We start from the raw sequence: 23,899 nt of genomic DNA, 5'->3' as shown, positions 1-23,899 counted from the left end.
TGGTTTCACAAGTTGCTTTAATGTGGTCTCTCTGACACAAGTTCTGTGTTGCTCTTGTTACAAATAAAGTACATTGTAAGTGAAAAGTGACTGCTACCATTTCTTTCTTCGAACTTCTTGCCTGTATGTAACAATCATGATCCTAAATTGTGAGAAGAAAATTTCCATAACTAACAATCGTAATAACTCCTTGCCTATTTTTAACAGTCATGATAAATATTACGAGGAAATTTCTGAAATTGTCTAACAATTATGATCATATTTCTTGCCCATTTGTAACATTCAGTGGTCCTAGATTATGAGAAGGAACTTTCGAAAAAAACTAACATAACCAGAACTGTGTCGAGGTAACAGTGTCGTAATATGCCGGATCGTAATAGGAAATCGCCACATAGATAAATTTCAGGCAGAGGAAGGAATTGCTAGATAAACTGGAATGGCCCTGATGCCAGATGCAGCACTAAAAACAGTTCGATATAAAAGCATGCAAGCATCACCATTGTCGCCATATCTCAGTTTTACTCGTAATTCCAGTTCAACTTCATCTGGAGATTTCTTGGCTATCAAGATCACGATTGTCGCATCTGTCGGCTTTAGATTAACCATGGTTGGAAATCTGTGCACATCTGCCCTGCCATGTTTTAGTGTGAAATTGATAACTGTCAAATCACAAAGAAAGCACAGTAAAACTCCACGTCATCAAAACAGCAAATGTAGCTTTATTTTCAATGTTGGACAAACAAAAGGCAGGCAGAAAAAAGACATTCAGCATCTTCAATAACACGGATATGTTTAAATATTTTGCATCATGTACGTGCATAAATGCTCTAAAGATCAAGTAATGCATGTTTCGCAGCTGAGAGTCAATAGCAAATTCATAAACAGGTAGCACTTTCTAAAATCACTCGTTTGCTGGGTTGACATTCTTTTATACCATCTACGAGTACCACTAGTCGGGGGCCAGATCTAGTCGAACCTTGACGCAACGAATACAAACATAACGAATTATTGGATAAAACTACGCAAATGTGAAATGTTTATGACCAATATTAGAATGTAATGGATATTTGTATAATGAAGGTACTTTTGTGTCAAAAGTGGCTTTGTTATGAGGCTTGACTATACTATCATGACCACAGGTTAGCTCAGCTTGTCACATTGACTTGCAGTTAACGGAGAGTTGCTAGTAAGAATGGCTCATTGATTTACTTCCAGCAAGTGTTGGCTCTGGTTTTTGCATTTCATGTTTACTGGCTGCAGCGTCTGTTGCGCATGCATAGTGGATCTACGGGGGGAGGGATAGGGTTAGGATATGTTGGAATGGACATTATGAACTCCTTCCTTGTTATGAGAGCAGTATGGAGTTTCAATCTGGCACCCAGAATGGAATTTCCTGAATGCTGCAAAGCTGAACAGGCTTCCAGCGGGCAACATCACAAACTGAAAGGGGAGTACTTTCTTTTTGTTAGGAAGAGCTTTCTGGCAACTGATCAAAACATCATTTTGATAGATTTGGCACAATTTTGGTCATACCTTGGCTAAAAAAATTCACTAAGAAATCGCTGAACCTTCCCTGCACTACAGGAGCCTAAACTGCTTGGACCTTGGTTCCCAGTGTACTCCCGCACGGCGTGAACATTGAACATAACTGAAAATGCAATGCTACGATTCAGGCAAATTGATACCCTGCTTTGCAGCCTCGTAAAGTGAAAAAAACTACAAATGTGGCAGTGACGTACAGGAATGCCTGATGCCATAAGAGCCTGCAATGGCTGTGGCTAAAATCACAGATCTGGGTTGATAACAAGTCTGCCTTTCGCACCTTTTGAGTTTATGATGTCATGGTGGGCTGCCTTGGCATCACCCAGTGGATAGGTGCGATCCATCACGGGATCAAGCCAGCCATCTTCGATGCCCTTGATGACGGCTTCCGCTGTGGCTTGCCACTCTTCCTGCAAAGGTTGTATTGTGCCATCAGATACTGACAAAAATGAAGGCAGTTTTTAGAGCGCAGCTCTTAGATGCCCGTTCCTGCAGAGAACGTTGGCATTGCCCCTCATAACTGACCAAATGTGCACAGCGAAAGATGAATGCAGAGTGCAGCAGGGGATGAAAGACACAAGGAGGAAAGCAAAGAAGGACAAAGAAGCAAAGAACCATAAGGCAGAAAGTGGAGGAAAAGGGTGATAGGAACAGCGTAGTGCAGCGGTGGTGGCTACGAGATGACGCCAGAGTAGCACACGTCATTTGGGAGATCTTTCAGCAGTTGTTGCTGTGAATTGCGCGCACACGTCACCCGCACGCCGGTTTTCGCAATCTACAGATTAGCGAGGCAGTAGCACCACACTTCACTCCATTTGCAAAGTGTCTCGCGAGACAGATTGTCTACACCATCCAAGATATCACGAAATGAGAATACGTATGGAGCTGCACTCAAGCTTCGCATTAGGGAGCATTTTTACCATTGGTGAACTTTTTCCAAGTCACATAAACAGTGGAACCTCGCTGATATTTCCTTAAAGGGCCCCTCACCAAGTACCATAGCGAATTTTGGTTATATGCTGGAAGTTATTACATGCCCTCTAAGGAGTGTTCAGCCGCAACAATTTTTCAAATTGGTTCATTAATAGCCAAGATAGAAATATTTCAGTGCCGCAAACCCATGATTTCAGGAGGCAAGCATCAATGCCAAGAGAGACACTGTCTCCACTTGCCATGTCTAGCCTCTACAAGCAAAATTCCTTCCCTGCGTTCTCCCATATCAGACCTAAAGGACGCATGTGATGCATAGGTCACGGGCCCCACCTTCATTTTTTTTCCCGTCGCTTTTTTGCTGCGCGGCGCACTTCCACTGAATTCGCATGCAACCTGTTGTGTTTGTCTCGTTTAGCGCAGAGCACGATTTTGCAAGCTGTGCACGAGGACATCTGACTAGCGATATAAGCCATTGGTACATGAATACTGAGGCAGACACAAGTGGATCATAGAGCATGATCGCGCAGAAAATGACAGTTTCGGTGTCAGCGTGGGCGACTGCACGATGTGGAAACAAGCAGACGAAACGGAAGTACATCTCTCTTGCTGCACTGCGAAGTAAAAATGCATACAGACATTCGGTTTGTGTGTGTTATTTCTCTAAATCTAAATGAATCTATCGAAGCAACAGATTACACAAATAACAGATGTTGCTTTGGATAATTCTTGCAAGTCACTAAGAGTGACGTAACTGCAAAGCACATGCTAGCGTACGTAGACACACTAGCATGTATATGTCATCCCTCCAGCTCGGAGCGCGGCACCCACGAGGAGAAGGGCAAATGGTATTCGGTTTGAAATTTCAGCTCTTTTCGTGGCCCGTAGCAATGTAATATTTAGCAGACACGATCGTTAGCACGCATTGTATGCACGGTGCTTGTCTGCTCAAAATGGCCAGACCTGGCGAGGAGCCCTTTAAAAAAAGCAAGGGTTATTTGGGAAATTGTATCGCTAAAATTGTGATGACTTACTGTTGAACCTCCATATAATGAACATGAATGTAACAAGTAAATATATAGAGTTACCAATATCACATGTCACAAATACAGTCGATCCCGGATATATCGAATTCTTGCCTATATTGAGCAGTTGAAAATCCCCTTGGGAATCCCATGCAAAAGTATAGCGCTATTGTTCGCGTATATAGAACTCTCGTGCACCGGCATATCGATGTATCGAACTCCGTGCCGAGCTGCGCCTCGGCAAGTGCGCTTCTCCCATCGCATCCCACCCCCGCAAGTGCGCTTCGCCTTACGAAGCTCTCGCGATGTTCCCGCGATCTCACGCGCGCCGCCCCGCACTCTGAGAAAGGGGCGAGGCACGTGACGAGGAGCACTTGGAGTGCGATTGAGTGTGAAAGGGAAGCGGGAGGGAGAAACCACGCTGACCGCAGGCGCCCGTTTCCTGGGTTTTGGTTGGCTGACACCGCTGGCGCAGCGAGGTCAGTGTAGCTTGGGCTTGTGGTAGTGTGGAGATGCGGAGCGGTGCGTCTTTCGATTTGCTTTGTTCCTTTTATTCACAAGGCCAACGTGAAGACTTGAGACTCGTGTGGTGCAGTGCGTTTTTCTTTCCACTTTTGGCACGTGTTCCGGAGCCATGGCCGCGAAAAAAACGCAAGAATTAGGATTTTTCAACAAAGGCGGACATCATTTGACGGGTGGAGGCTGGCGAGAAAAAGTCGTCGGTCGCCGCGACGTTTGGCATTCCTTGCAACACCCTCGGTACGATTCTCAAGAACAAGGTGGCTACAGGCATGGGATGCCGAACTGGAGAAGTCTGGCCGCAAAGCTTGTCTTCTTTTTGACAATAGTTTAGCCCATCATGTCGTCTGCCCATTAAAGCAGTTCACCCTCAAGTTTATGCCGCTGAACACAATGGCAAAACTTCAGCCTCTCGACCAAGGCATTGTGAAAGCGTTTAAGGTTGGGTACAGACAACTGGTGCAGAGGCTCCTAATCAACCTTCATTTAGGAATCAAACTCAAGGTGGACATCCTCGGAACCATTCAAATGCTGGCTGGTGCTTGGAACGACGTGAAGAAAAGCACAATTGTGAACTGCTTCGACAAAGCAAGCTTTGTGGTAGCTGCAGACGATGGATGTCTTGACAGTGAACATGATAACGCTGGATGCCTGGACAGCGAATTTCGCGAGCTCTCGGCATTCCCAGGCGGCATTACAGCACCCGATTACGTCAGCACTGATGACGGCGTGCAAGCTGTAGCGGATTGCGCTGATGCGAAGATTGTGGCTTGCATGAACCTGGCACTCCTCCCTCTCCCGGCTTTGCTTCAAGACATAGAAGGCATCGATCACGCTCTCTATGCAGATGATATCACTGTGTGGACATCATGAGCAGGGTCGGAGGGTTGGAGACCCTTCAGAGAGTGGAAAAGACCGTGCACGTGTTTGCTAAATTGTGCGGACCCAGTTGCTTGCCACAGAAGTCAGAGTTACTCGTCATGAAGCCAAGAAAAAAGAAAGGGGACCAAGAGGACGTCCGCATCACCATCGATGGGACAACCATAACACCAACCACGCAAACACATATCCTGGGTGTCATCTTGCAGAACAATAGCAAGGCAGGGGCGTCGATCGACAAAATCATGGTTTCAATGGAACAAATTTCGAACATGATCAGAAGAGTCACAAACAGACAGAGAGGATTGAAGAAGGACGATGCACTGATGCTCGTCCAGGCCTTTGTGACGTCGCACATCGTTTACGCGACGCCGTACCTCAAGTTACTCAAGAAAGACGAGCCAGTTGAACGTCATTATACGCAAGGCAACCAAGATGGCGCTGGGCATGCCGAAGCATTCTTCGACCGACGAGCTTGGCCAAGCACAACATCGTTGAAGAGTTAATAGAAGCTGATCTGTCTAATCAAAGAGTTTGACTCAGTCAAACTATGGCGGAACGTCGCATTCTTGCCAAGTTGGGCTGGCAAGAGGCAGAGCGGAAGGAAACGAGGCCGTTGCCCAGGTTGTGGGTGCATAAAATCGACAGTAAGCCGCTGCCTCGAAACGTGAGGTCGGGTCGTAACGACGGCCGCAGAGCAGCTCGTATAGCGGCTTGTATAGCGGCCTTGATGGAGACTTTAGATCAAATAGTAGAAGAGGAAGAGGGGGTCACTCTCTTCACAGACGCTTCGTTACCGAAGTTTTCATCGAATGCCACGCTGGCAGTTACGACGCGGGATGTGCTCGTAACCTGCGCCTCCATCAAGACGTCTTTTCCGGAGGTGGCAGAAGAGGCCGCGATAGCACTAGCACTCGCGCAGCCCAAGGTGGGAAGAATTGTCACCGACTCACAAAAGGTGTATAACAGCTACAAAAAGGGGTGGGTGTCTCTTGCGGCACTAGATATTCTCAAGAGTAAACACGACGTACTTGAAAGGAAAGTTGAGTTGATATGGACACCGGCTCACTCTGGGCTGGAGGGCAGCAAACTTGCCCACCAGATGGAACACCGGGTAAAGGAAGGTGAGCCACAGTCCACAATTTTATAGGGACATTACGAACCATTACAAGACAAAGAGGCCCCGTTACCCCATCCCTCACAAATTGCTTAGCAGAGAACAGCAAGCGATCTACAGGCAGATACAGGCAGGATCCTTCCCGCAACCTTACCTTCAAAACAAGATGTACCCGGAAAGGTACGAGAAGTAATGTAATTTCTGCAAGACTCGGTTAGGCACGCTCTAACACGTCATTGGAGTATGCGATTTCATCAAGGCAATCCCCCCACCTCTTACCTGCCCCACTACCCTACCCCATCCCTCAACCACCCTTACCGAGCGATGAGAGACCTTGCTAACCAGCCCCGTCCTGGAAGACCAGCTCGTCCTGATCTCTATGGGCCAGGCGGCTAGGGAAGCATGTGGGTCCCGTGAAGAGGGAACCACTTCCATCGACGGCGTCTAAGAACATGTCGAGCTCGGCTCAATAAAGTTGTTCCTCTCTCTCTCTCTCATGGGTGACGAGGACGCAGACTCGAGCAGCGGCGAAGGTTCCGATGAAGAGGACCAACCACCATGCACTGCAGCTGAACTTGCATCAGCTTTCAGCGTCATTCGCCGCTGTTGTGGCACAATGGAAGGAGCTGGCTTTTCTCATTTGGACACTGTCAACAAGCTTTAGGACAGCTTAATGAACTTGATGGTGCAGAAGAAAAAGCTAGCAAAGGTCACAGATTTATTTCTTCCGAAATAAATTGCTCTGGTCATCGTGCTGTTTTTTTTTTTTACGCGCCTTGGAGGCACAGATCGGTAAGTTCCCGTTAGTCATGACATCGGGAAACTGCCTGGAGATGAGATGTGTGGAGTTGTTAGAGAAGCTTTTGACATGTATATTTTATATTTCGAATGATCTATATATCGAACTATTTCGCGATCCCCTTCGAGTTCGATATATCCTGGATCGACTGAATATGCTTATAACAAACGCGGCACATAAGAAAGGTATTTTTGTGATGGATGTCACTTCGTTATAACATGGTTAGAGTGTATTCTCAAGAATCTTTACGGCGAGCACATAAACCAAGAAATCATACGAACCAAGAATGTATCATGTAACCAAAACCAGACCAACTGAACTTGAGCCATTATTTCCGGCCCTCTCATATGGACTCTTGGGAAACTTAATATTGTCACTTCAGTAGCAAGACGGGATCGACTGCATAATCGGATGGTACTTAGGTACGCAGACACTGTAGTACTTTCCTCAACTGATGCAAGCACCACCTACTGCTTTGGAAAGCATGATGGCACATGCATAATGAATGCACCCCAGCAGTGTTCAACAACTGCTAACCATGTTTGCAGCTGTCATTGTTGTATAAGTATTGCTTTGCTTCGGGGCACAAGTTCACCAGATCATTCACCAAACGATTTATTAATTCATGGCTAAAACAGTGTGACTAGGAGACAAACCAAGAAAAGGCGAGGACACTACACGATGCTGTGAGGTGTCCCCTTGGTCTGTTTTACAGCTAAGCTTTACATGACTAGGATACCGGAATTTATTCGGCTCTGCAGCCAAAAACTCAACCAATCACAGCAATTCCTTGCAGCACCCCCAGATGGTGCTCGCCTCCGTGCATCTAGTTACGCTCATAGCATCCATCTATCCATGGAAGCAGTAGCGCCAGCCATGCGGGGGGGGGGGGGAGAAAAAGAGAATGAGAAAGCTCGCCTGTGCATAGTGTTCATCGCAAATGTTTCCCGGTAAAAATTACAGTTACTGCGTTTGTCTGGAAGCAGCAACTGTAGCATACGAAGCAGGGAGTGACGTCACTACACTTTCATATGTAAAGGAAGAACCTGCCTAGCAACTGATTTCATTTCTGTTGTGATGGTGCTATGGAAAGGCCACACATAGTTAGGAATCCCTAAGAGCAGTATGAACATGATGAGCAGCAACAGGAATAGCAACGTCAATACATGTACTGAATTCTGACCAATAATGGCAAAATAATTTTAGAGCGCAGCTCTTTGGCGTCCGTTCCTGGGTTTCGCGTCGTCGTCGGCCTCGTAACCAGCTCGCCGACGAATCTGCTCCGCCGCCGCCGCGCATGCGCGCTGTCGGCTCTCTGGGCGAGGGAGGATGATGGAAGGAAGGAGGAGAGACTGTGGAGGAGGGCTGGCTACACAAATGGCTCTTTGGCGTCCGTTCCTGGTAAAGCCCCTCCATCCGCGCGCCACCGCCGCTCTCTTAAGTACCGCCAACCGCCTTTTCCCCTCACACCAAATCCGGTTCCGGCATTTCCGCTTCCGGCGTTTCCGGTTCCGGCATGTCCGGTTTTAAGATTTCCGGTGCCGGCGTTTACGCTTCCCGGAGTTGCGCTTCGAGAATTTCCACTGTGATTGCAGACGATGGTGAGACGCCCGTGCTTAGCAACCGGTACTAATTTGAGTAGCTCGCTCTAGCCATTCCACCAAGCGTCATTCGTGTGCATCTACGTGCTTGTTTGCGTACGCTGCGCCCGCACGCTTTGCCTGTCGTCCCCTTTCTCTGACAAAGTGCGGAGAGCCATGGGCTGGGGCACAACACATGAACATAATTCGCCGTACACATCTGCTCGCGTCACAACACTAACACAATTCGCCGTACATCTTTGCACGCGTTACAACACGCGCGCACGCACCAATTCACTGCACAACTCCGCGCATATCGCACAAGAAAAGCACACTTGCTTTCACCATGTCACTGAATGCCTTCCACGCAAATTTGAACTTGTTATATTTCATAGCTTCACGTCATTGCAGTTCTTCACGCAGTGCACGCACTTGGGACGTTCGTTACCTTCGATCTGCCGTACGAGACAAGTTCAACGTCAGAATCAACAGCATAAACTCTATGCGTCTGCCGTACAAATTGGCGTCGCGAACTCCTTCACTTAAGTCCCTCCATACGTGCTGGCTGAAGGGGATGTATGCTTCAAAACAAGAAGAATTCAAAGGGGACAAGCTGTTGTATGCCGCTGAAGTAGTAGTTTGCGGTCGCTGTTTTCCAAATGCACGAAAAACGGGAGCGGTCTCCAAGCACCCAGGCACTGCATTCCACTGTACGTTGTCTCTCAAGGCACAACCCGTCGCAGGTTGACGCGAAGCAGCGAACACGACCAGATCGCCGATTACAATAGGCGGTGGTTCTTGGATGGAATCGCATTAACAGTTTCAACCGCAGCTGGTGCAATTAAAGCCTCTCCGTAGACGCGAAAGTAAACAACGCTAAAAACATAGCGTCACTTCTACTCGGAACAGGAAGCTGAAGCTACGTAAGTTCCGCTTGACGCCGGAAGCTGAGGGGGTGAGTGGGAGAGGAGCGTGGTGGAGGAGGGTAGGTTGGCGGTACTTAGCTTGGTCGGCGGTGGCGCGTGGATGTAGGGGCTTTAGTTCCTGGGTTTCGCGTCGTCGTCGGCCTCGTAACCAGCTCGCCGACGAATCTGCTCCGCCGCCGCCGCGCATGCGCGCTGTCGGCTCTCCGGGCGAGGGAGGATGATGGAAGGGAGGAGGAGAGACTGTGGAGGAGGGCTGGCTACAGAGAGAGAGAAACAACTTTATTTTGCCACTGCAGGGTAGGAAGTTAGGGCAGGTAGGCCTAGTGTGGCTCCCAGGTGGGGGCGACGTCTTGGGCCCACGAAACGAGTGCGAGTTGCGTTTTCTTGTCTTGCCTTGTCAGCAGCTCGTTCCAACCCTCTTCGGAGGGAACTGGCAGTAATGATCGTGGGGGAGGGTTACCCTCGCATCCCCAGAGAATGTGTGCCCGAGTGGCGAACACTCCATGGTCGATGAATACTTGAATACTTTGTTTAGCGCAAAACGACAGAGACAAGAAAGACGACAGGACAAAGCGCCTTGTCCTGTCGTCTTTCTTGTCTCTGTCGTTTTGCGCTAAACAAAGTATTCATGGATTCGCACCAACTAGCCCGCCAACGCATTGTGCTGAACTCCATGGTCGCACTTAGTGCAGACGGGGTCATAATCCCCTCCAGTGATTAAATAAAGTCTAGAATGACTGAGTATTGAATCGGTCTGCAGTCTGCGAAGCATGGTGGCTTGCGCTCGTTCGAGGTCGGGGTGGGGAGGCGGGTACACGCGTCTCGTCTCCTTATAGAAGTTTGTAATTTCAGCGTAGGATTTGGGGGCCTCTGCGAGCGCATCTGGGTTCGAGGGGCCGGCCTCCCGGTTAGTTAGGCCTCGGGCTAAACGGTCGACCCCTTCGTTCCCAGAGTTCCCCGCGTGAGCAGGTACCCACACTAAGCTTATAGTTCTGTCGAGAGTGCAACCGCGGAGGATGTGTGCGGCGGGTAGACAGAGTGAGTTTTTTGAGAAATTTTGGATGGCTTGTTTAGAGTCACTGAGAACCGTGCTTGTGCGGGGATCCGCGATGGCTAGCGCGATCGCAACCTCTTCGGCAGCGGTGGAGGAGTGTGTGCGCACTGTAGCGGCACTGATGAGAGTGGTGGTTGGCGTCGCTACGCAGGCTACGTATGTGTTACAGTCGCATTTCGCCGCGTCCACGTACATGGCATGTTCGTCGGCGGAGTAGGTGACGTCTAAGGCTTGTGCCTTCAGTTGGCGGCGCCTATCGTGACGGCCGGGTAGCATGTTCTTGGCCATGGGTCTGATGACTAGCCGACTGAAGACTCCAGTCGGGAGGGGAGCAGTGGGGTGGATGTCACCTGTAGGGTTGATATTAAGACGATTAAGAATGTAACGACCGTGTTCGGTGCGAGAAAGACGGTGTACCTGTGCAGTCTTGTGTGCCTCTATCAGCTCTGTGAGGGTGTTGTATACTCCAAGCTGAAGGAGACGCTGTGTGCTGGCGGACTGGGGCAGTCCCATTGCCGCCTTGTACGCCGAGCGGATGATGCTATTTACTGCCTCTTCGTCTTTGCGGCGGAGGTGGTAGTAAGGGTATGTGTAGACAATCCTACTAATGAGGTAGGCTTGTGTGAGGCGGCAGAGGTCGGTCTCCCGCATTCCCCTGCGGCGAGTGGCAATGCGGCGGATTAGGCCGTTGATTTGGTGGGCTGTGGTTCGGAGGCGTTGGATGGCTTCCGAGTTCTGCGTGTTGTTCTGAACCAGCATGCCTAACACGCGGATGGTCTGTACGGGGTCTATGGGGTGGGTGGCAATGTGAAGCGTGATTGGCTCTTGAGGGTCGGGGACGGGTCGGCGAACACGTCTGTCTCGTATAACTAACAGTTCAGACTTGGTGGGCGAACAAACGAGACCGTTTGCCTGTACGTAAGTGTGGACGGTGTCGATTGCCTGTTGAAGTGAATCTTGTATCTCCCCGTCCGAGCCAGTGTTTGTCCAGAGGGTAATATCGTCGGCGTATATTGAGTGCTTAATGTGGGGTATGGTGTCGAGAAGTGTGGGAAGGCCCTGCATAGTAATGTTGAATAGGAACGGGGACAAAACAGCTCCCTGTGGTGTTCCCCGGGTGCCCATGGTGACTTTGTCACTGCAGAGGTCTCCAATGTGGAGTTCAGCAGTGCGGTTGTAAAGAAAGTTGGCAATGTAGTTGTAGGTGCGAGTGCCTACATTCATCTGTGAGAGGTTGGTCAGTATAGAAGCGTGCGACACGTTGTCGAACGCTTTACTGACGTCGAGGTCGAGAATGGTGCGTGTCGCCCGGATGGGACCCGGGTCGAGTATGTCGTGTTGTATCTGCCACATGATGTCTTGGGCAGAGAGTCCAGCCCGGAACCCAAACATCGTGGGGGGGAGGAGATTCTCCTTGTCTGCGTGAGTGTGGAGTCTGTTCAGAATTACGTGCTCCATAACCTTCCCCAGGCAAGACGTGAGTGAGATGGGCCGCAGGTTGCCCATATCGAGTCGTTTGCCTGGTTTGGGTATGAAGATTACCTTGGCATGCTTCCAGGAGTCTGGAAGGCGACCTTCATGCCAGTGGTGGTTGAAAAGGTCCGCAAGTGCTGCGACCGACTGGTCGTCCAGGTTGCGGAGCATTTTGTTGGTAATATGGTCATCGCCGGCGGCCGCGGTGGTCTTGATGCGGTTGAGAGCGGCGCGGACTTCCGACGCCATGATGTCTCTGTCCATGTCTGGGTTCTGGGAGCCTTTGTAATTTAAGGGGGTGGGAATGTCGGTGGAGGTGTTTATGTATTTGTCTTTCAAGGTAGCGAGGAGTTCCTGGTTCGTGCCTGGAAACGCGTGTATGACGCGGTTGAGATTCTTTTGTGATGCTGACTTGGTGTGGGTCGGATCAAGCAAGTGCTTGAGCAGAAACCATGTGTTCTTGCATCCCAACTGCCCATCGAGTCGGTCGCAAGTCTGATACCACTGTTCCTGACTAAGTTTGGTGGAGTAGGCTTCGATCTCTCGTTCTAGGCGAGCGAGGCGAAGCTTGAGAGGGCGGTTGTGTTTGCGTCGGAGCCAGCGAGCGTGGAGGCTGCGCTGGGCCTCCCACATATGCATGAGTTTAGCATCTGGGGTGGGGCCACCCTCCTCCTGGGTGACTGTGGAGGTGGCGTTGGCTGCGTCGCGGAGCAGAGTATCTGTCCATGTATTGAGGTCGTCTATGGGGCTTTGCGGACGCTGAGTTCGTACGTACCGGAAAGCGTCCCAGTTGGTGTGTTTGAATGTGCGGCGAGGGCCCTTGCTGTGTGTGGCTGTGAACGTAGTGCTGAGAACATAGTGATCGCTACCTATGTTCATACCGAGATTGTCCCAGCGCGCATCTGGGATGTTGCGGGCGAAAGTGAGGTCGGGGCAGCTGTCTTTCGTGATGCTGTTACCGATACGGGTGGGCCGTTCGGGGTCGAGGAGGAGCGTCAGAGCCAGTGTCTGGGCAGTGTCCCAAACCTTGGCTCCTTTACGACCGCAGGCTCTGCTGGGGTAGCCCCACTCGGCGTGTGGTGCGTTAAAGTCACCCACTATAAGTAGCATCTCGTTCCGCGCGATCGCACACGCCTTGCGGAGGAGAGTGGCTACATTAGTGCTCTTGTCACTTGGGGGGCTGTACACGTTTAAGATGTTGAGTGGGGATTCGGTTCGGCTGTTTGGAAGGACCTGCACGAAAGTGTGTGGGACTTCGGGGTAGTCAAGATCGAGTTGATTGGCGGTGAGGTTGCGGTGTACAAGGATGGCGGTGCTCGGGCGGAGATCCGGCGCCACCGATTGGTTGTAAGCAGTATAGCTGGCTAGTTTTGTGTCGGTGTATGTTTCCTGGAGGGCTATAATGTGGGGTGTAAATGGCTGGGCCTGCAGGGTATACTCCAAGGCTCTCCGCTTTGCCTTGAAGCCCCTGCAGTTCCACTGCCATACTGTGATGGGCGCGCTAGCCATCGCGTTTCCTGTAGGGTTCGGGACGCTGCGGAAACGCTACGTCGGTTTTGATAATACCGCCAGCAGACGCACGCGCGGCTGCACTCTCGGTAGAGGGAAGCGCACCAGGCGACTGAGTGGGCTTTGATGTCGTGAGGGCGTCAGTTTGCGGAGGGCCCGCGAGGTGGTCGAGGCGTGCGGTTAGGGTTTGAATATTGGTTGCCATTTTAGTGCAGCCTTCAATGAGCTGGTCGATAGTGGGGGTCAGCCGTTTTAGGACGTCCTCTATTTTAGATAAGCGGGCGTCAAAAGTTTCGAATTTTGCGTCAAGGTCAGAGGTAGAGGAGGGGGGAGGTGCCTTGCGCTTATTGCACTTGGGCTGGTCGGTGTCCATGTTGGGGTCATTGGTGGAGTCGGAGGTGGGAGCGCGAGCCACCTGCTGCGGCCGCGGTTGTGGGTGCGCCTGTGCAGACTCAAGGCTATGAATTTTAGCATTTGCCTGTGCTAACTGTAGCTGTAGTTGCTTAACCATTTGTGCCAGTTCCCTTACCTGGGGGTCGGGCAGTTGGCTTGTGGCTGGTGGAGGGCTCTTCCACGCGACCTGTTTGGTGGACTTGGTATCCGGCCCGACCTGGGAGGTTGCCCGGGAGTCCCGAGAGCGCGATGGGGAGCGGCTAGGGCTGTTGTGACTGGAGCCGCTGCTTCGCAGTGGTGGGAAAGCGTCATTTCCTGGGGGTCGTTGTTGGCGGTCGCGGCTCCGAGAGCGAGACTGATGGCCACGTGACAAGGTGCCGGGGTCAGTTTCAGTGTCCGTGGAGGATTTGGAAGATTTAGCTCGGCTGGTTGGCACGAAACGGTATTTACAGCTTCTACTGCCGGTGGGATGTGGGCCTTTGCATACGATGCACGTGGCTTGACAAGTGGGTGGTTGGCCGACTCGTTGAGGTTCGTGGGCCACACCGCAGCGGCGGCAAATGGGTTGGCGCGGTTGTGGGCACACATCTGTTCTGTGACCTAGCTTGCGACAGTTGAAACAAGCCTCCGGGCGCCCCTTGTAAGGGAAGACCTCGAAAGTGAAGCCCAAATACCGCATGTATCGGGGCAGCTTGGTGTTGGCAAACGTGACGACAAAGTGTCGTGTCTGGCCCATACGCCGCGCAGCAACGATAGGGATGTCGGGATTGCGAGCCCGAAGCTCGGCGAAGATTTCGGCGTCGCTTTCATAGCTGTAAGCCCGGTACAGAATCCCTCGCACGGAGTTGTCTGGGGCTGGGGCGTAGGCGGCAACAGGGACTTCTGTGGTGTCGATGGTGATGGCGCGGACCTTGGCGTAAGACCCTGCACGAGCACTGTCAGGCGTGCTCACTGTCACTGTGTTGTTAGTGGGGTGCATTCTAACCTGGTCGGCAGTAACTGCCAGGCGTTGGTCGACGTTGGCTGCTGCGTAAATGGCAACAGCCAGCCGGGCGGGGCCGACGGTGTGGAGGTTGAGTGTGCCCTGCGGGCGAAGGACTATCTTGAGGTCGTCCGAGGGCAGGCGGGGAAGCGGGCGCTTTCTGGTCGGCGGTGGAGGGCGGCCGCGTTGCCGCGCATTCGGGGCAGACAGCGTCGTGGCCGGCGTCTGGGCTCCGGCAGGTTGTTGTTCAGGCGGAGATGGGCGTCGGTAGCGGCGTTGCATCTCGAACGCCGTCCATGTGCCGTCGGATAACTCCGCGGCGGTGATATCGGAGCCTTCTACGGTGTAAGGCATCTTCCATGCGGCGTTGGGCGCGGCAGGGTGCGGCGTCACCACCGCAGCTTGGTATCGGCTGGCTACACAAATGGCTCTTTGGCGTCCGTTCCTGGGTTTCGCGTCGTCGTCGGCCTCGTAACCAGCTCGCCGACGAATCTGCTCCGCCGCCGCCGCGCATGCGCGCTGTCGGCTCTCCGGGCGAGGGAGGATGATGGAAGGGAGGAGGAGAGACTGTGGAGGAGGGCTGGCTACACAAATGGCTCTTTGGCGTCCGTTCCTGGGTTTCGCGTCGTCGTCGGCGTTGTCGTCGGCCTCGTAACCAGCTCCGCCCCCCTTTCATCCCCCCAGCGCTAGCAGCGACCGACTGATACCGCTTTCGTGAGTCCGCTACCGCACTCACGAAAGACGTCGTGCACTTCCTGCAACTCGCATTAACCGTCCATCGATCCACACCGATGTTAGTAGTGGGGGACTTTAATGTTGACATAAAGACAAACAGCAATTTCCTAACACTTATGCGGGAGAACATCCCGTTCCTCTCGCTCGTAACGCGTCCCACGGCTGTGACAACCTCGCGAGGCACTTGTATAGATCTCGTCTTTGAGAATCAAGCATTGGTGTACCAAGTCGAACATATATCAGTCTATTTCTCCGACCACAAAGCTTCCTTCATGACTGTCAAGAACTGTTAGTGCAGTCTTTGTTAAATGAATACGTGTGAAAAATAAAAAAAAAATTCTGTGATAGCGCATACATGTGTTGCTCGATTTCTTTGACTCAATCTATCGAAAAGGTGAAACAGCTTATTTGCTGCGCTCAAATTTCGCATTAGGAAGTAACGTAATCGTCGGTAATTTTTTCAGGACACCCTGTTGCCAACTTGTTTTACTTCCTCTGCCAGAATAAACTCGCTCCTTCTTGCACTGCTCCCTCCCCCACCAGATTGTGTGCTGCCATCTACCAGAAGCACGACAAAGCACTCAGACAAAACAAGCATTGACAGAAAATGAAAAGTACCATCAACGAGTTGAGCTTGTCCTTGACCACTTTTACTAGAAGGGCATCGATGAACCCAGCTTATGCACGGCACAGAAGGGGCTAAAAAATTTATTTCAGAGGTTAACTGTGTTATTGTTTTACTGTGTCGTAACCAGAGGCGTGCACAAAGATGTCGGAGGTGCCGACATTGGAACAACTATTATCCTTGTCCTAGTTGCAGCTGCCAATGTATACCAACTAGCATATTTCTCAGTCCTCATTCATTCATTCCTTTCATGTGTTTCTGCCACGGCACTGTCACACCTAGACATCATACAGAAGTCGCAACCAACTACTACAGTTTCGTTACAACTTGAGACGTGGTTAACTAGCACTAAAAAGACATGGGACGAGAACGAGAAGCACACAGGACACTACGCTAGACTTCAACTGAACGGAACCTCGGTTCTGTCACTGGCTTTCACCAAGAAAGAGTCCCTATCTGGAAAATAACCTGCATATCGATTGTTCCGATAACTTCTGTGTTAGAATGGGGGAAGCGGAAACAGATAGTGAAAGTCACATACTGTATAGACTCGTGTAAGGGCCGCACTTCTTTTTTCACAATTTTGACAAGGTGGGTCCTTAACACAGAGTTTTGTCTAAGGGCCACTACTAGATGGCTCTAAATAGTACAGTCCACATTCGTTACAACGGACCTGTGTACAACAGACTTTCATATATAACGGACCATATTTCAGCCTTAGTGTTCTACCTATTTTATTAATGCAATGAAGTTCAAACGGACCGCACTACAATGGACTATCGGCTACAGCGGACGCTATTGGCAGTAATTTTTATAAATATCAGACGTATAAAACGAACTTTTGCCGTGTCGACACGGCCTGGCAGCTGACTTGGAGGGTCAGTTGACGAAGGTGGTCAATGCCTAGCATGCGAGGGAGGGAGAAAAGCGGGGCAGAAGTGTGCCATGGTTCGCACACGAGGCATGGGGGAGGGGGGGACAAAGTGCATGCCCACGCGGGTGCCGTATCTTGAAAGCCATCTGTGATGTGGAAAAAAGGGCGCCCAGTGCTGGTAACTTCATATGCGCTGTGCTTTTGATGTTTAGTTCATGTTGAAGCGAGAGACAGCACGAAGGTCAATTTGGTCGCTGCTGCTGCCACGCTTATCTTGCTTAATTTGCTTTGACAATCGATGCTTCACCTTTCAGGCGAAACTGCAACTCTCTTTTTTTTACTTTGGACATTCGTCACTCACTCTTTCCAATGAAGTTGTTAGACATCACAACGAAAGTTTCGGAAGTGAGGCATTTTGGATATTACGGTCTTTGGATAAAAGGGCATTTTTTATCAGGTTATTAGGGTCTGTTGTAACGAGAGTCTACTGTATATGCCGCTACTATATGGCTCTTGCCATCTGGTAGTGGCAAGCGGAAGTGCACAGCATGCAAAAATTCACCGATGTGTGCGTGTGGCATTGGGACACCGAAGGCAATTGCTTCTGCACTGTAAATTTTTTCTCAAAATTTTGGGCTACCAAGTTGAGGTTGCAGCCGTTACATGGGTGGGGCCCTTATACAACTCTATACAGTATTTGCATCGGGGGTCCTGCACATTCCATGAATGTTACATATATGTTTCAAAGTAGTAAAAATTCAGTTGAAGTCTAGCGTCATGTCCCGTGTGCTTCTCGTTCTTGTGGTGCATTTTTTTAGTGCTAATTAATCAGAGCAATGGTTAACTAGCACTGGAAGTCTGGAATGTGCACCAACTAGCCCAACTATCTTCTCTAATTTGTTACGAGAGGAGACGACCATAGAGTTTCCTACAAAAATTACTAGAGGGAACTCTGGCGCTGCAGTCGTTGTTCTACCATGGGAATGATGGGAAGTACATGGATTTGTCTGATCTTCGTGCTAGTGGATTCAGATGTTCTTGTGGCTTTGTATATTACGCTATATAAACCTTATTGTCGTATATTTCAGCGCAATCTATATTCTTCGAAGTGCAGAAGACGCCAGGAACGCGTACAATTGCTATTAATATCAACGATTGAGCTTGTCCAGGTGGCCAAATCGAAACGCGCCAAGCGTCTCAAGGCACTGGCATGCCCGCGATAAATTCATAAGGGCGTCTCATTCGCTTGTCGATACATGCGTCCGTGGCTTAATGGTTTCAATATCAGGCTACTGTGCTAGAGTCCCTGTGTTCGAATCCTGCCGTCGGGCAATTTTGATGACATTTATTTAATTATTTATTGCGCAACATACTGTTGAAAATGACGAGTTTACAAAGTCACAAAGCCGTTTGAAGCCAAAAGGACGAAGTTTAGGCAAATCCATGTACTTCCCATAATTCCCATGCTGGGACAACCGCTCGCATTGCAGCTGCCGTAGACACTAGCGCCAGAGTTCCCTCTAGTAATTCTTGTAGGAAACTCTATGGAGACGACTTCTGAAGGGGCATAGCACAGGAGACATACTCGTCTTACCCTCTTTGATCCAAGCAAGCTCTGTCAATAGCTAAATAAATCCCTTCAGCTTATGTTAGCAGTAGTCTTACGGGAGTAGAGGCAAACAGTGCTGCTCCGGTGATGGACGTCTCCTTCCCCATCATGTGCCTAGCATCGATTTTGGTGGAACCACGGTTTCCCACAACCTGCACAGCAGACAGCACCAGAGGTCTTTGAGAACACATTTTACGCATGCATGTCATTCTACATTAAGCCAACATTCAGCATGCAGGAAAAAACAAAAAAAGGCATCTCACTGCTTTTTTTTTTTAATTTTTAATGAAGCAATCCTTAAAGCGATACTAGTTACATGTTGGAACACTATAGGCCAGTAAAAGCACAAACAAAAGACAGGTCTCAAGCTTCTATGTGAGCCCATCATGACATCATCGTAACAACAGTGTCGACATCCAACTATATAGTAAAGGAATTTGCCACAGTGAACTTTAAAGAACGAACATAAATAGCCTCATGGCCAACGCAGGCCAGTGGGGGTGCGCAGTTTATACCGGGTAAGCCTAAGCCAATTAACAGCCGGCCATGTACCATCAGAAGATCATAAAAGCAATGGGGAAAAGAGTACATGTGGGTCAATTTATTTTTGTGTATTGTGGCACATCCTGAATTGTCTGACCACAGCTGAGATGAACTGCCCCACACATGTGGTCAAGTCATTGCTGCTTTGCATTCGGCTCTCGTGTTCTCGGTGAGCATTCAGCTTATCAGCATCCTGCGAACATGTTGATAGAGTACTGCTAGCCACTTGTTTCATACAATGCTTATCACTGGACGTGAGGAGATGATTCTAAACATCAGAAAAGGTATATCTTTATGCTAGCATCCAGCGATGAGCATTGTATGAGATCAGAGGCTTGCAGTGCACCAGTGTACTCTCATCAAGCGTATGGTCCGAACAGTTGCATTTACCAAGACACTTATAGTGCCACTTTTCTTTGAAATGCACAGGCATAGGCACAGCAAGCCTGGCTGTGCCTGGGCCAATTTTATCAATATGCTCCTAAAATGCTGCTACAAGTTTCGTTTTGTTTTTTCCTATGAAAGTTATTGATGGTTGTTACAATCACACTATTTAAAGTTAAGCAAAGCTTTGAACAGCAGAGCTTAGGCTTTGGATCCTGCGCTGAATATAACTATGTGCAAGAGCCAGGAGCTTGGGTGGAAACCGGCAAAAGAAGACATTGATAAATAGTAGGTATGTATATTGTGTTACCTTTTATTACTTTAATTCGTCCCCCCAATATTTCTGTTGATTTAAGTAGTACGTAAGTGTCTTCTTCAATAATGTCATTCAACTCTTGGCCAATCCCCTGTGGTAGGTAGGTGACAACAAGTAAAGGAAATCCGCACCAAACAGGTGATTGTGTGCAGCATCTTCCTGATTTTCTCATTGTCTGTCCTTTCAACACTGATCTCATGGGTTAACCTGCTTTTACAATTTGCCAAGTCACAGTGAGATGGGCATAGGCTTTTGCCAAGTTTGTAAACAAGACTGTTGCAATGTCTCCAGTGCAATGCCGCATGAGCAGAGAGAAGCTGGGCCTCCTGCTTGACGCTGTAGGTACTGCTATTTTTGCTCACTGGCATTACTCAGCTAGAGATCAAAACAAAATATAGGCGTTTGGCCATTTATACGGGTGGCACCATCATAGTACGTGTTTCTCAAGCCACTTGAGTTGCTGAATTCATTGACCTGTTAATAATGAATCACCCTCACTGCCATAAAGCATGGCCTATATTAAGACGGGCTATCCTGCCTAGACTGCAATTATGATAAGAAGGTAACAACATAAATATACTGTGTGCCACTGAAAGCTTCAAGCCTTTTGCCAGAACTTGGCAGCGCAGTGGTGCTGCATTAGGCAGGCATTGGTAGGCATCACATCTGACAGGCATCACATCTGACAGGCACCACATCTGACAGGCATCACATTTTCATTGAAATTTGATGGCCTCCCATAGCATCTGGTCAAGCAAGTAGTCGGTGTCACGTGTCACTTAACATGCGCAGAATTTTTTGTGAGATCTAAGTGTGGAGGAGGCCTAAGGCATCTTCCATAGGCAGCTAGTAGCAGTGGCACGTCTGTCCAGTTTGTGCACCTTGTCCAATCATATGCACTGTTCATCGGCTTGAACAAAAGCCTACTAGCCCAGCTTTAAACTCTTGTTCTCGCACAGAATCATGCTGAAATCATAGGATCCTAGTAATAGCTGGTAGAACCAGTTATTGACCAATGCCACGAAACAAAAAAATTGACATCTAGAGATCTGCACGTCACAAGGAATTGACATTTTGGGGTCTGTATGAATAACAAAAATTTCAGCTTTTATCTTGTGACATTGGTTGGCGACCTGCTTGATTAATGGCATTAAAGTCAAACACAGATATGTCGAATCTGAAGGGGATCACAAAAAAGTTCAATATATAAATAATTCAATATATAAAATGAAATTATTATTCAAAAACATTCAAGTGGATTTTATAGCTGTTCATTTTACACAACAATTCGTTATATGTGGGTTCGGTATATCCGGGTTCGACTGTATCACTCGACCAGACACTGTGAAGTCAAACTCTTTAGATTGCAGTAATAGTGCATGGCATCTATAATCATAGAAAACAGACAAGTTTGTGTTTCCCCATTCAACTTTAGGATGAGCGCACTTCACTGAATCACTCCTCAGTGCCAGGACAGAGCAGTTGAATCGCGCAGAGCCATCGTGAAATTGTCGCAGGATGGTATGGCATACTCACAATGACGACACCATTCTTGCGCAGGAGAGTAAGGTCGTTGTCCAGGTTAACATTGGCAAGCATTTCAATGATGACATCCAGACCCTGTCCTTCAGTCCATTCCTGCCAAGAAGGAAGGTGCCATGAACTACAAGATGCTGCGTTCTCACCATCATCATATCAATCAATCAATCGATCAATCAAGTTTTATTTTCGCCGCAGACAGTACATTGTTGCTGCGAAAATATGGGGCCAGAGAAAAAAAGCTGCATCTGTGCAGCCTGACTAAGCTCTAGCCACCCGTACAGCAGCAGTGACACTACGATTTGGTATAAGGATTCAGTTATGTGACCATCAGCAAATATAGAAACGATCAGACACTTCCATCACAAATGGCAATTACAAGAACAATTACACAGCATACATATTTCAATGAACAATTAGAAGCATAAGCAGTTTTAATACAGTCAAACAAACAGGTCAAATAAGGTTTTGTTAGTAAGGGCCAGAACGTCCACATTTTTCTGGTCTAGCTCATTTAGTGTAGTTGCTAGAGCGTAGTCAAGTTTTTCTTTCCCATAATGGCTGCACGAGAAGGGAACGTAGTATGGCGGTTCATATCGGAAAGGGTAGGAAATTGTGCTTTTCCTGAGATTTGATAATTCTTCGAATAGTTCTGCCCTACCTAATGTGGAGTTTTTATAGGTTCTTAATAATTTGTATTTGTATATATTGTGGATTTTTAAAATCTTATGTTTGTGAAAGAGTATTCTGTGTGTTCTAAGAATGAGGAATTTTCTATTGATCTAAGTGCTTTTTTTCTGAATAAGGAAGAGTTTCTGCAAGTTCGATGCTGTCGTGTTGCCCCATATTAGCATGCAGTAATGTAAGCGAGAGTTAAAGAGTGAAAAATATAACATCTTTTTTATGCTGACTGGAAAAGTGTGACGGCTCTGGCCTAATACACCGGCGGCTCTACTTAATTTTGGTAATAAAGTTTTCAAATGTTCATTCCAAGACATGTTTTCTGAAAAAATGACACCTAGAATTTTAACAAACTTTTCTATTTTAATTTTGAATAGTTTACTTGAGCCTCACCACAAATTGCATATGAAGTAGATTCCTGTTACTGCGGCAGCATTAAAATGACACCGAAAAGAAAAGTTATTTGAGCTGTATTAGTAAATTGCCATTCTATAATAGCAGAAAAGACGCCTAGCAAGCCATAAAGGAAGCAAACATGAAAGACACATGGTAACGCCACCTAAAAGTTCCTGCATCAGCTCGCTATGACGTCACCAATTTTAATACCGTCTGCTTGGGCCTAGTTAATTTTTTTATCAGTAGAGATAAATGGCGCTGCATTATAAAAGACCCGAAGACTGGACATAGCTGAACATAGCAAGTTTTGAGGACATTTACTGAACAACTTCCAAAGTACAAAAAAGCACTCTGAAGCACTCTTCTTTAACACTTCAGAGCACTTCCCATTTTTGTATCCAAAAATTTTTTTCTTTTCTTGTATATCAGATCATTTTGTACATAAACTATTTTGCTTTTGTTTCTGTATGTTCTTTAAAATATTGTGCAGTAGTACCTGCACATGCATGAGTGATGATAATTCTTTTTTTCTCTTTTTAAATGTTTTGTATGCATGCTGCCTTTGATAATGTACTGCGCTGCTGAAGGTGTACTGTGCTCAAATAGTGAAATGTACCATAATGTGAAATGTACTGTGCTGCTGTACTGCAGAAGGGCTAGAAATTTAGCCACGTACGTCAAGCTCTACAGAGCTTTTACTACCTAGTCCTCAGCTCTTTCAAGTGGAAATACACCGCTTGATTGATTGGATTGAAATTTGTGATGTCACCTAGGCATGCTGGTGCTGGGGCTCTGGCGAGAAATAAATGAGCGGTACTTCAACCTTTATTTTCTTCTCTAATAACCAACCTGCTAGCACGAAATCAACGAAAATAGACTTTTGAAAAATTACTTTATCAGTCTAAACTAAGTTTCCTTTAGAGCCCCTTCAAGCAGAGTTTTAGACATAGTACAATAATTTTCAAAGTTGCCAAGAGCATCTAAACACAGCCAAACCTCGATTTAAGGAAATTCCGTTTCACAAAATTTTCTATTTGACAAAGCACTTCGGGTTCCCCTGTGCGTGTTCATAAAACCTAGCGCACTCAAAACCTTGAATGAATAAAAGGAACTCAACCTTTCATTTGACTTAATAAAGCTTCGAGAAGAAATATGGGCAAAACATTCAGAAAATATGGGTAAGCTAAGTGATGTATGCTATTGACCTGTGAATGTTTGCCATCCCCACGTGAAGGAATGCAAGACACTCTTAATAGGCTTGTTGCTTGTTGTAAATGTGCCCCCCATTTGCAAGCAAAAACTGCATCTTTTCATTCATTCTTGTTTTATTTTTATTTTATTTTTTGCTCATGAGATATTGTTTTAAATCTATCAAAGCGAAATAATTATTGGGTCCCATTGTCTTCATTCAATCGAGGCTTCTTTGTATTGTAATTTAGATCTACTTCCAGGTAAATTCCTATATTCTA

General features: G+C 48.0%; 1 protein-coding gene across 2 annotated transcripts in view; it reads right to left on the bottom strand.

Moving 5' to 3' along the window:
* Positions 1–696: 696 nt before the first annotated feature.
* LOC135899476 (quinone oxidoreductase-like) overlaps positions 697–23,899 on the bottom strand; it is a 45,678-nt gene continuing 22,475 nt past the window's right edge. The window contains exons 5-8 of one of the 2 annotated variants that reach the window (XR_010563622.2): positions 21,351–21,452; positions 18,628–18,723; positions 1,604–1,952; positions 697–1,568 (exon numbers count right to left, since the gene is read on the bottom strand). Coding sequence is in view for 1 of the 2 variants with exons in the window: in XM_065428751.2 (XP_065284823.1) it covers positions 1,785–1,952; positions 18,628–18,723; positions 21,351–21,452 (366 nt within the window). In the remaining variant the exon portion in view is untranslated. Of the gene's footprint in view, positions 1,953–18,627; positions 18,724–21,350; positions 21,453–23,899 lie in introns of both variants that reach the window. The other variant, XM_065428751.2, reaches the window with a different exon arrangement.

The sequence above is a fragment of the Dermacentor albipictus genome, chromosome 6 (genome assembly GCF_038994185.2).
Source record: "Dermacentor albipictus isolate Rhodes 1998 colony chromosome 6, USDA_Dalb.pri_finalv2, whole genome shotgun sequence".
In the NCBI taxonomy this organism is placed as follows: domain Eukaryota; kingdom Metazoa; phylum Arthropoda; class Arachnida; order Ixodida; family Ixodidae; genus Dermacentor; species Dermacentor albipictus.
The sequence above is the reverse complement of the archived record's forward strand: the minus strand, read 5'-3'. Positions and strand labels throughout refer to the sequence as shown.